Raw genomic sequence first — 12,747 nt, forward strand, 5'->3', positions numbered from 1 at the left:
GCTGGGCAGGGAGGGGGGAAATTTTTTTTTCTTGTTCTCCCTGCTCTAAAACAAGGTGCGTCCTATTGTCCAGTGCGTCCTATGGTGCGAAAAATACGGTACTTATAAATTAGCACTTGCACATTTTATGCAAACTTGCATCCTCTTCTGTCCTGGGGGGGGGGGCGTTCTTCCTTGATTTTCTTCTTTTTCAATGCTTAATCCGGAGCGGAGTCCTGAAGATGTTTGGATGGCATCTTGTACACCTCGGCCCAGCAACCAAGCTGGTCCCAAATGTATAGCTCTGCTTTTCCTTTTTGGACCACATCGGTGATGCCAAGTTCCGAGTCTTGTCTCTGGGCAGCACAGGACCTCCACACACACTGCCCAGGCTTGTGCCCCAGAGAGGTCACTCCAGTGCTTCTAATGTGCTAAAAACAATGCAGGAGGCAGCAGTTCTGAGTTACCAGTCTCTGCAGCCACAGCCATTTGACTTCATCCGTAGAGGCACACTCCATTGTCTCTCAAGGCAGATGAATGCCAACAACAATGTTTCTCCTTTTTGTTGGGTTTTTTTATATTTGTGCAAATCGCCTTGAACTTTTCTTCTAATGCAAAGGTAGTTAAGAATATATATATATATCTGTGATGTAAATAAGTGCCACCACTGCAAACTGTATGGGTTTCTGTTTGCAACCTAGGAGACCTCTGAATTCCACCCGCTTCCAGACTGCAATCCCAGATGCGCTACAAGACCCCCAGCGGGCATCTCTGCTTCTGAAATATGGCACTCGGGAGACTCCGTAGCCCACAGTTCCTTCTCCTCAGCTTCACTCCAGTCATGCTATAACCTGAGTAAGTAGCTCTGCAGATGCTTACCAGATGCTAACGTCTCACTACACTTCAGCAGGTTCCCCGATAACAATACTAGGGTGTTACTATGGTGATAACAGATTCACTAGAGGGCTGAATTAATCGAGCAGCTTTGCCTATTAGGATCTGTATAGTTACCATAGTGTTCATTCAAACAAACGTTCCATCACACTCAGGTTGTCGTGTGTTTTTTTATGACCAAACTGATCGTTTTACCACCGGGTTCCCCATCTCTTTGCGGACGGTTATTTTGCTGTCTAAGCAGGTCCTAATCAAATTAACCGATCTCTTCCTTTTCATTCTCCTGGGGTGGGGGGTATAGCAGGGGAGGACTTTTCTGCTTTCCCCAGCCCCCAGTAATGATAGAAACTGTGATGGCTTTGCCATTGCAATGTTAAAATGGAAATGGGGGAAAAACAGCTCATTCCATAATCCCCACCCCCAGTCTCCATCTGCTTTTTAGCTGAGTTGATTCAGTGGTTGGTTGTGACCCGCTGAAATTGGTAAAGGACGTTGGGAGTTTCATGGGATTTGGAACTGTATGGGCTGAGGCTGGAACCTAGCCTAGCCAGCTAGGATTGTTTTGTTCCTAGGGATGGGCCATAACTAAGTGACAGAGTGCTTGCTTTGCATGCAGAAGGTCTCAGGCACTAGCAGAGGGTGTGGGAGGGCAGAGCCATGGTAAGTGGAGGTTGGTTCATCAGGGCAGAAGGGGCACTCCAGTCTGCCTTCAGCCAGATGCCAGCTCCATTGCCTTCTAACTTATAACCAATCTAGGAGGGTGGCAATTCCTGCCAGCTTCCTCCTCTTCAGAGCCAGTGTTACTGAGCAAAGAAGAGGATGAGGACAAAACTAAAGTATCTGAAGAAGTGTGCATGCACACGAAAGCTCATACCAAGAACTAACTTAGTTGGTCTTTAAGGTGCTACTGGAAGGAATTTTTTTATTTTGTTTTGACTATGGCAGACCAACACGGCTACCTATCTGTAACTAAAACTAACATTTGACACTCTCTCTGTCATTGCCTCTGATGCCAATGACAGTAGAGCTCCCTGGATCCCACCCTACCAATCTGAATGGGCACAAGCCACGGAAATGCCCTACCAACACCAACATCCCTGCAATGAGGCAGCAGGGTAGTGGTGGGACCACTTGCCACACAGACACACGGTAGAGGTTTGAACAAAGCAGAGATGTAGAGAAATTGAGAGGGAGGAAGTGGTTATTTTAAACAGTGGCAGAAGTTTGAGTAGACCTAGCAGGGGATAACACTGAGGGGGGAAATGGCAGCTTGAAACATGGTTTGAGCACAGTGAGAAGGATGTTTCGAAAGGCTCTGTTTCGTTAGCTTCTGTGTTGTGCCCATCTCTGCTATTTCTTGTTGTTAAAACTATTTTTTCTTAAAAGATGACCCCTCAGTGTACCTGCTTTAATCAAAGCTCTGCTGTTGTTTAATAACACTATTTTCCTATCAGTGTTCCTCCACCCCCTCTTGACTCAAAGTTCTGCCATTGTTTAAAACAGCCACTTTTTTCTTTTCAGTGCATCTCCTTTCTCACTGTTCTCAAACTTCTCTCTCTTCCATTTCCTCAGCTGCTTCATGTGAAAAAGATAAAGAATGTGGGGTTCTCAAACATTCCATAGTACACTTCACACAATGCATTTCACTCCTGGTACCATGTGCTGTCTTCAACATGAAGTTCCAGATTCAGTAATTTAGTGTAGGTACTTTACTATGGTAACTTCGCTTCTCGCAATGAGGGAACCGCCAGAATGCCTTCGGCGCTGGACCTCAGTGTCCGGGCAGAACGATGCAGGTGGAGATGCTCCTTCAGGTATACTGGGCCGATGCCATTTAGGGCTTTAAAGGTCAGCACCAACACTTTGAATTGTGCAAAGGTCAACAACTTTGGTCGGCCCTCACGGCCCTTCATTTAATCAAATCTGGCCCTCTTTGTAAAAAAGTTTGGACACCATGGGGTTAATGTGGGATGAGAGTGACTGGTGAGTGGAGGGAGAAGGGGTACAGCCCCTATTTATTCATGCATATGAGATGTTTCCGCTTTGCCAATTGTTTATATGTTTTGTAATTAAATAACCCCTTGGAAGTATGGTTTATAGTACCATGGGAAAGCAGCATACAAATAAATGGTGATGATGAAGAAAGCACCTTTAGCCATTATTCTTGTGAGGGCTTTGAGAGAAGGTCATCTTGCATAACCAAAAAAAAAAAGCAACGTGTGCAGCAATATCTCATTTCCTTGCCAGTGCTTTCAGGAATGCTCACTGGTATGGTTGTCCATGAGGTTGCTGCATCAGCAAGCAACTGCTTGGGATCAGCGGTGAAACTATTTCTAAGCCCATCCACTTCACCAGAAAGCAGCAGGTGATGGCCTATCAGCATTGGGGCTGTCATGGGCTTGCTAGGGCCCCCTGGGGCTGATGCCAGTCAGCACATCATCTTCTAATTTCTTCTTTTTTTATATAATGGGGTTGACTGTGTTTTACTCAGAGTAGGCTTGCTGAAATTAATGGGCCTAACTTAGTCATGTCCATTAATTTCAATGGGCTTACTCTGAGTAGGATTAACACTGGAAACAACCCATTAAAATTAATGGTTAGCTTAAGCCCATCAATTTCACTGGGTTTACTCTCAGTAGAACTTCTTTGGAGCTAACCCTTGTTATTCTTTTCTACAACACAACAGTAGCCATTCCCAGGTAAATGGGTTTACCATCAGAAGCAGAAACAGGTCCCGTTTGTATTCCTGCAGTGATGGTTGTGGTTTTATTTAAGTGAGTAAAATGCAGAACCGCACATGGTCAAAAGTATTCTTCATTTTTTTAATCAGGGCAAACTATTTCTTGCTCTGATGCTTCAGGAATGTGGAAGCAGTTGTAAAGCTAGGAACTGGCGTGCGTGAGTATGATGAGAAAATATTAATTGTGTGCTTCGCAACCGAAGTAATACACACAGCGTCTAAAGGGGGCTCCTGTAAGATCATGAAGCCCAGGGTGCAAAATTAACTGCTTCGGAAGGAGGCTCCATTATTGCTGTACAAATCCAGTGCTGCATGCTGTGAAGATGGCCTAACTTTTTATTTTTTAGGCAGGCACAGGAGTGTGAAATACTGAGGATCAGGGTGCCAATTTAACTGAATTACATGCCTTGCATGTAGACAAGACCTCTTGAATCTTGCAGTGTGGGAGCCTATTGAATCTGATGGTGATGAGCTGTCGCTAGAACCTTAGGCTTCAGGTTTTATGATTCCGCACACCCCCTGCTCTCCCTCCCTCCCCCCACCTCCCCAAACCCTCCCACCCCCTTCTGCAATAACCATAATCGTCCCCTAGCCGGATGTGTGTGATTCATTTCACCATACCCAGTCAGTGCTCGCTGGCAGACGCTTCATTGGTATTCAGAGCAGCGGCCCGTCTGTCGCTCCTCCATGTGCTCCAGGTCTGGGATCCTCAGGGAGCCATGCAGCTGTCAAATTGACTTCCATCATTCCCTCCCTGAGCCGAGAGACAAATTATCCAGCCAGCTGTCAGACGAGACTCTGTGATCGAACCTGCAATTTCTAAGTGATAAAAAAAAACCAAAAAACCCACCCGAACACTCCACGTCCCCAAAACTAAGCCAGCAAGCACTTTGCGGGAGGGTGGTGGCACAAGGAGGAGGGAGGGTTCGGCAGGTGGCAGGAAGGAGGAGGGTGTTTTTATCCCAGTTTCTTATTCTTCAGAGGTTATTAGCTGGGGCTGTGTGATGTCTTTGCAAAAGAGGTGAACATAATGGTTTGGCAGGAGCCCCAGTTGACTCACAATTGCACGCTGGCAAGGAACTGCGGCTTCCTCAAGAGACACAGTGGCATTTCAACACTGCCCAACTGAGGCAGGAGTTTTAACAGTGCTCAACTGTGCTCGCAGGAAGGGAACCTTTTGGCCCCTCTAGATGGGTGGAGTTTTCGTTTTTGCGAGTCGTGGAGGCAATAATAGCGCATTGGCGACATATTGATACTGGGCTGCCCACCCACTATTCTGCTGTATTAACTGTCCTGCGACACTTTGCTCATGTTATTGCACTATTGCAGCGCGGAGGGCACTAGGAAAACAGGACAGTAACAAGCATACGGAAACCTCAGGTATGGGATTTCAGGAGGAGATTACATTATGTTCACGGACTGGAGACTAATAGCAGTGTGGCTAACCTCCAAACTTTTGGTAATTGCTAACAGCATTGAAAACGGGATTGTGTATAACTGCCCCAATACCATAATGAGCACAAATCATGAATGAAAAAGAAGAAGGATTTCTGGTGGAGGGGCCCTTATGCCTTTATACCACTGATCCAAGTGTGTCCTCTACATGATATGCATATTGGCGACACCTCAGCCCCACATGCACACTGTGCTTGAAAGAGCTCAATTATGAGCCTTACAGAGCCATCGTGGCACGTGTCAGTGTGTCCATTTTAAAATACCAGCTGAAGCGAGGAGGCTGAGGAAGTGGGGAGGTTGGAGATTAGTCACAGGCTATTACACTCCAAGAGGCGATAAGGGCAGAGGAGGAATTACTGGACAGTCGTTCTCCACTTGAGGCGGCCTCCTAATGCACGTATCATTCCTCAGATCGTGTCCGCCTCTCTCTCTCTCTCTCTCTCTCTCTCTCTCTCTCTCTCCCCCCCCCCCCCGCCTGCTTCTGTCCGGCCTTGTGTTTTGAGGCATTTGCTGTTATCTTAGCCATACAAAGTGATTGTTAGGGAAGCAGACATGAGTGGGATGTGTCCCAAACGCAGCAACAGCATTTCAACAGCCTTTTAAAGGCCAAGGAGCCATTTCTGTCTGGCACCTTCTGCGTACAAAGTTCTCATCCTACCTTGCAACTGCCATTGAGACTGAGGGAACCGAGGCTGGCTGATGAAGAGCTGCTCAAGGCCATGGAAATGAGGAAATATTTGAACCCACACCTTCGGGTTCAGATCCAACTAGATCACATCCACACCATCCATATAAAACGCATGGCTTCCACACGAGAACTCCGGGAACTGTAGTTTACTGCTCACAGAGCTACAGTTCCCTGCACCCCTAAAATTATAGTTCCCAGGTTTCTTTTGAGGAAAGCCATGCACTCCAAATTTGTGGTAGGGATTAGTTCTATGTCTCATAGAAATCTCTATGAAGTGAATTTGGTGGCAAGAGGGAGGGAGGGGGAGAGATCATTCTAAAGTCAAGTCAGTGAGTTCAAATCCCTACTCAGTTGTTGAAGTTCATTGAGCAACCTTGGGCCAGTCAGTATGACCTACCCTACAGGGTTGTTGTGAGAGCAAAAGTATGGGAAGAAAGAAGCCAAGTATGCTGTCTTGAGCTCCATGGAGGAAAGGCAGGATATAGACATCTTAAATAAACAAATTGCAGGTGGCTTTTTCTGCCTGTGCAAAACTTTTCTGAATGGCAGGAAGTAATTTCTGTACTTGGGAGGCAGGCTTGGAGTGTGGCAGAGAAGCTCTTTGCAGAGAAAAGGGCAAAGGAGATGTTGCAGGCAACCATATAGGCTGTTTCCCTAGAGACTGAACAAAAGGATGTGAAAGGCTGGATTATGTTTGAACCCCCGGCGTTCCCTTCTCACTCAGGTTTCCAAGGTCATTGGTAATGTTTCCAGGGTGCAGACTCCCACGTCTCCCATGAGAAGGAGAAAAGGGATCATCAGCTGGAGCACTGGCGGCTGGTAACATTTCGATTTGGTAAGGTTGTAATTTTTAACCTTGCTGTTTTCACCACAATAGGACATGGGCAGCACCTATTTAAGAAAGCGTGACATTGCACATGTTCATTTTTTTTTTAAATAATTTTTATTGTTTTTCCAACACAAATAAAAACAAACAACACACTCATATACACAAACAGAAACATATAAACATGTATAATTTCATAATCCTGTTTTCATACCCCTTGTTTCTCCGACTTCCCCATACCTCCCTTTTGCTGCATCCTTATTTTTAACATTTTTTTTTTTAGCAATTCTCCAATAATTAATTATTTAATTCACTTTCATTACGTTCCTTTTTCTTTAGCTTATTAGTTACAGCTGCAATTCTCTGTTTCTTATTCCCTGACATCTAACACTCCTCAATTTTGCAATAATTTTTAAGATATATCTTGAATTTCTTCCAATCTTCTTCCACTGTCTCTTTCCCTTGGTCACGAATTCTGCCAGTCATCTCTGCCAGTCCCATATATTCAATAACCTTCGTCTGCCATTCTTCCAGAGTAGGTAGTTCTTGTGTCTTCCAATACTTTGCGAGGAGAATTCTTGCTGCTGTAGTAGCAGAGTGCTGTTGCCTCATCACTAAAAATATATATACAGTTGTATCTCATTTTATTGTGCATCGTTTTATTGCGGTTCACAGGTATTGCTCCGTAGGAGGACGTGGGTGCAGCTGCAAGCATCCCAGCTTTTTCCAGGAAAAGGAAACCTGCCATGCCTCTGCTAGCCACGGGAGGGGAGCTAGCTAGAGCTGGACCTGGGTTTTTCCACTCCTGCCCCTGCAGGTCTGGCTTAATAGAGTACAGTATAGTGTAAACATAACTTTTACATGCACTGGGAAACCAAAAGCTTTGTGTGACTCAGTTTATTGCAATATTTGCGATGGTCTGGAACCGAACCCACATTATCTACAAGGTATGCCTGTGTGTATGTATGTATGAAGTGTGTGTGTGTGTGTGTGTGTGTGTGTGTTTATTATTCCCTACACACCTATGGACGAGGGAAGAGTTTCCATGTAAAAGGGCCGAAGTGCAATTTTCAGACAAGATTAACTCCATACCTCTTATTTAGAAATTAAGCCGTACCACAGGATGTCAGTTCTTGGATTCATGTAGTGTTTACACCTGCGTGCTTAGAACCAAAGTATGATTGCAATGTAGTTTAATGCTACTACATGGAGCTGTTCTTAATGCCTGAATCCTTCCATATTGGCTATAATGGCTTGACAAGATAGGCCTCGTAACAACAGATGGAGCAAGAGTCTTCCTACTTCAGGCTGACTTTCAGGCAGTCCGATCAGTCACATGGTTTTCCTGCTAAGAGATACATGGGCAGTACCTCCTTACAATTGCTATTCTTTTGGATTAGGATTGGCTGAGTGGTGCATAGAGGAGATTAACAGAAACGCCTCTATAAATTCAAGGTAGTATAAAATGTGTGTGTTGCAGGAAAGAGTGTGTGGCTCTAATGTTTTGAGGATGTTGTTGTTGTTGTTTAATTGCTTTACAATTCCATTGTAAGGGTTGTGCCCCAGTAGCTCCAATGAACCAGCCTCCCTTGAGCTGGAGCCTTCATATGCGCAAACCCACCCAACCAACTATGCTTGAAGGCTTAAATAGGGTTAGGTAAAGGTAAAGGTACCCCTGACCATTAGGTCCAGTCGTGGCCGACTCTGGGGTTGCAGCGCTCATCTCGCTTTACTGGCCGAGGGAGCCGGCGTACAGCTTCCGGGTCATGTGGCCAGCATGACTAAGCCGCTTCTGGCGAACCAGAGCAGCACACGGAAACGCTGTTTACCTTCCCGCTGCAGCGGTACCTATTTATCTACTTGCACTTTGATGTGCTTTCTAACTGCTAGGTTGGCAGGAGCAGTACTGACCTTGGCTGTGCAATCAGACCTAATCCATTCACTCTGCTTGAAGTGCCTCCAAACGGGCCTGAAAAGATTGCTAAGATTTTCCTGTGATTTACACACACAGCCCTTGCACTTGGCAACCGGATGGAAATCGAGATATCACACCCTACATCCTTCCGTTTTCAAGATCGGGCATGAACTAGGTCATTGTTGCAGCTTTGAATTCTGCAGCCTACGAGCACAAGCGACTTCCCAGAAATGACCCACGACTGGGAGCAGTAGGCTGGAGTAGCAACAATTTCCTCTCAGCATGAACCTGCCAGACCTAGCCTCCTCCCCCACTGCCACCACTGCCACCAAGCTTTCTCTAGCTCTTTTTATGAAAACTAGGTCAGGGCTTTGAACTGCAAAAGTCTCAGGGCTCCCTGTTTGTTTTATCACTGTCACCACCCAGCATAGCGGAACAACCTACCCGCCAGCCGCTTCCTCGTGGCTAGACAGAGCACACATGCCTTCTCTGCACACCTTAGAGATATAAATTAGAAACAGCTTTGCACAGAAAACAGCTCTCCTGTTTGGAGATTGTGTGAAGCAAGGGAGAATCTAATGACCCAGTGATGCTACAGCAAAGCTTTTCTGCCCATGGAGAGTTTCTTGAAAGCAATGAGGGGATAACAGGCTATGTGAGATATAGCTATATCTATACAGGGGCGTCAGCTCCTGGGGGCCGGGCTCTTTTGGGCCCCCTGAATATTTTGGGGTGGGAGCTAGCCCCCCCTGTCCAAAAAGTGTGGAGGCGAAGCACAGAACTGAGTGTGGTGAGAGACTCTTCTTTTCCTTTTCCTGCCATGGAGGGGAAGGAGGGTTGAAGCAGCCTCCCACCACTGAAGCCACACTGTTGTGTTCAGCCCCATCCCCAGCTCCTCCTGACAGCATGCATGCACTGGTTGGCCACCCTCGCAAATGGGCACGTCTGTATCTTATCTATCTATCTATCTATCTATCTATCCAATCAGATCCACATTAGCAGAGAATGTGATCCTTAAAAAAAGTGGCTGCATACTCATCATACATTTAAAGCACATGACTTCCACAAAGAAGAATCCTGGGAACTGTAATAATAATAATAATAATAATAATAATAATAATAATAATAATAATAATAATTTATTATTTATACCCCGCCCATCTGGCTGAGTTTCCCCAGCCACTCTGGGCAGCTCCCAATCAAGTGTTAAAAACAGTACAGCATTAAATATTAAAAACTTCCCTAAACAGGGCTGCCTTCAGATGTCTTTTAAAGTTAGGATGTCCTTCAAAGAGCTACAATTCCCAGCACCCTTATCAAACTACAGTTCCTGGGATTCTCGGGGTGTGTGTGTGCTTTTTAAATGTGTATGCAGCCAGAGTTGGCACTTTACATTTTAAACAGTACTATACAACTTTAAACAGCCATGATTTCCACCAAATAATCCTGGGAATGATAGTTTGTTAAGCATGCTGAGAGTTGCTTATTGCATTTATATCCCACCCTTTTCTCTAAGGAGCTCAAGATGGCATTCATGGTTCTTCCTCTCCTCATTTAACCTCCATAACAACCCTGTGATAGGTTAGGCTGAGATGCAGCGACTGGCCGAAGGTCATTCAGTGAGCTTCACATCCAGATGGGGATTTGAACCCCAGTCCTCAAGGTCCCAGTCCAACAATCTAACCACTACACCACACCGGCTCTTAGCAATGGTGGTTATGATTATTATGGTTGTGGTGATTTGGTGGCAATTTTATGCTAGGTAGGGCTCCAAGCGGTGCAGGGATAGAACTGCTAGCACATTTGCAAAGCTAAGCAGGGTCCAGTACAGTTTCAAATTGGATGGGGGACTGTGTGTTGAGTTCCCTGCATTGCAGGTGGTTGGATTTGATGACCCTCAGGGCCCTTCCAACTCCACAATTCTACGATTCTAAGGGCTGGACTTTTGGTGTGGTGCTTTGCCTTTCCATTCTTTACTCTGCTGGACTATAGATTTATATGTGTTTTATGCTTTTAACACTTGATGCTTTTTAGTAAACTTGGGATGGAGGGGTCCCTGTTGGACCAAAAGAGGGAGATATTAGAGGTTGCAAACAATATAAAGGTACATGCAGCAGGGCTGGGGAATCTCTTCATGGAGGATAGGGCTGTCAGTGGCTACTAGCCGTGTTGATTATGTCCTACCTTCACTGTCAGAGGCCATATGCTTCTGAATGACCAGTTGTTGGAAACCACAGGAGGGGAGAGTGCTCTTGTGCTCAGGCCCTGCTTCCCATTGGGACATCACTGTGAGAACAGGATGTTGGACTAGATGGGCCGTTGACTTTATCCAGCAGGGTGTTCTTATGTTCTTATACCTATTTACTTGACCTATTTAGCGGGACGCAGGTGGCGCTGTGGGTTAAAGCCTCAGCGCCTAGGGCTTGCTGATCGAAAGGTCGGCGGTTCGAATCCCCGCGGCGGGGTGCGCTCCCGCTGCTCGGTCCCAGCGCCTGCCAATCTAGCAGTTCGAAAGCACCTCCGGGTGCAAGTAGATAAATAGGGACCGCTTACCAGCGGGAAGGTAAACGGCGTTTCCGTGTGCGGCTCTGGCTCTGGCCAGAGCAGCGATGTCACGCTGGCCACGTGACCCGGAAGTGTCTCCGGACAGCGCTGGCCCCTGGCCTCTTAAGTGAGATGGGCGCACAACCCCAGAGTCTGTCAAGACTGGCCCGTACGGGCAGGGGTACCTTTACCTTGACTTGGGAGGAGTTGTTGTTGGCATTTGTCTGTCTTGGGGAGCAATGGAGGAGTGTGACTTTCAAGGGTGAAATCAAACCACTGAAGAGTTACAGCGCCTGTTGCGGCTGTAGGGACCGATACGGGAGAGACATGTTTTGCTGCAGTTGGGGCAAATGAAGGTGTCCAATTTTGCTGCTACCGGTGAACTATGGTGTTTCTTCTCTCTGTGCGCTTCCCAGCAGTCATTCCTCCTCTGGTCATTGCTATGGATACACAACCTGACAGTCTCCAGGCACTGCGGCCATCTGCAAGAGATTGATGTCGCCAGCCTTCATGTCTCGTTTGCAGACATCTTTGTAATGCAGAGTTGGGCTGCCAATGGGCCTGGAGCTTGAAGCCAGCTCCCCATAGAGTACGTCTTTGGGGATCCTGCCATATTCTGTGGACATGACCAAGCCAGGGTAGACGTCGCTGAGACAGGAGTACGAACATGCTAGGAATGTGGACTTGGAAGAGCACATTTTGTTCGAGACTCTGCCCCGCGATGTACAAGGGGCACCTCTGCTCTCAGCATTCCTCCTGCAGCTGACACAGTGCAAAAATTATGTCGACTGTTGACCTCTCAGCTCTAAAGCCACATTGTGTCAGCAGGTGAATGTAATCTGTTGAGAACCACACGGCCAGTTGTCACCAATGGAAGCTAAGGCTCTGAAAAAACTCAATATGGAGGCAAACTGGCCGAAATATTGGGAAATTTTGGAACAAGAAGGAGACAGATTAAAACTGCAGAGTTTTGACAAATTAAAAAACAAAGTACGAGACTGGCTTCATTATTATCAAATAAGGGAGGTTTTTAATCTGGATAAGAAAATTGGTTTTCAGGTGGAAAAATCAAAATTGGAAACAGAATTGTTAGATCCTAAAACTAAGAATTTGTCAAGAATGTATAACTTGCTGTTGAAATGGAATACTCAGGATGAAACGGTTAAATCTGTTATGATTAAATGGGCACAAGATGTTGGACATAACATTATGATGGCTGACTGGGAACAGTTATGGACCACAGGTATGAAGTTTATGGCATGTAATGCCTTAAGAGAGAATATAATGAAAATGATTTACAGGTGGTACATGACACCAGTCAAGTTTGCAAAAATTTATCACCTGCCCGATAATAAATGTTGGAAATGTAAAGAGATTGAAGGTACATTCTTTCACCTTTGGTGGACGTGCCCAAAGATTAAGACCTTTTGGGAGATGATCTATAATGAAATGAAAAAGGTATTTAAATATACCTTCTTGAAGAAACCAGAGGCCTTTCTCTTGGGCATGGTCGGCCAATTGGTGCTAAAGGAGGATAGAACTTTCTTTATGTACGCCACAACAGCAGCAAGAATACTTATCGCAAAGTATTGGAAAACACAAGATCTACCCACCCGGGAAGAATGGCAGACGAAGGTGATGGACTACATGGAACTGGCTGAGATGACTGGCAGAATCCGAGACCAAGGAGAAGAGTCGGTGGAAGA

The 12,747-nt window shown here is 45.9% G+C and overlaps 1 protein-coding gene across 5 annotated transcripts in view; it reads left to right on the forward strand.

Annotated features, from left to right (window-relative positions):
• LOC307222184 (uncharacterized protein) overlaps window positions 1-12,747 on the forward strand; it is a 149,404-nt gene that overhangs the window by 117,768 nt on the left and 18,889 nt on the right. For 4 of the 5 annotated variants that reach the window (XM_079987357.1, XM_079987360.1, XM_079987358.1 and 1 more), the window contains one exon: window positions 681-834. In XM_079987357.1, coding sequence (XP_079843483.1) covers window positions 681-834 — 154 coding nt within the window. Of the gene's footprint in view, window positions 1-680; window positions 835-4,942; window positions 4,994-6,480; window positions 6,592-12,747 lie in introns of all 5 variants that reach the window. The other variant, XR_013841622.1, reaches the window with a different exon arrangement.

The sequence above is a fragment of the Podarcis cretensis genome, assembly GCF_951804945.1.
Source record: "Podarcis cretensis genome assembly, chromosome: 8".
Taxonomy (NCBI): domain Eukaryota; kingdom Metazoa; phylum Chordata; class Lepidosauria; order Squamata; family Lacertidae; genus Podarcis; species Podarcis cretensis.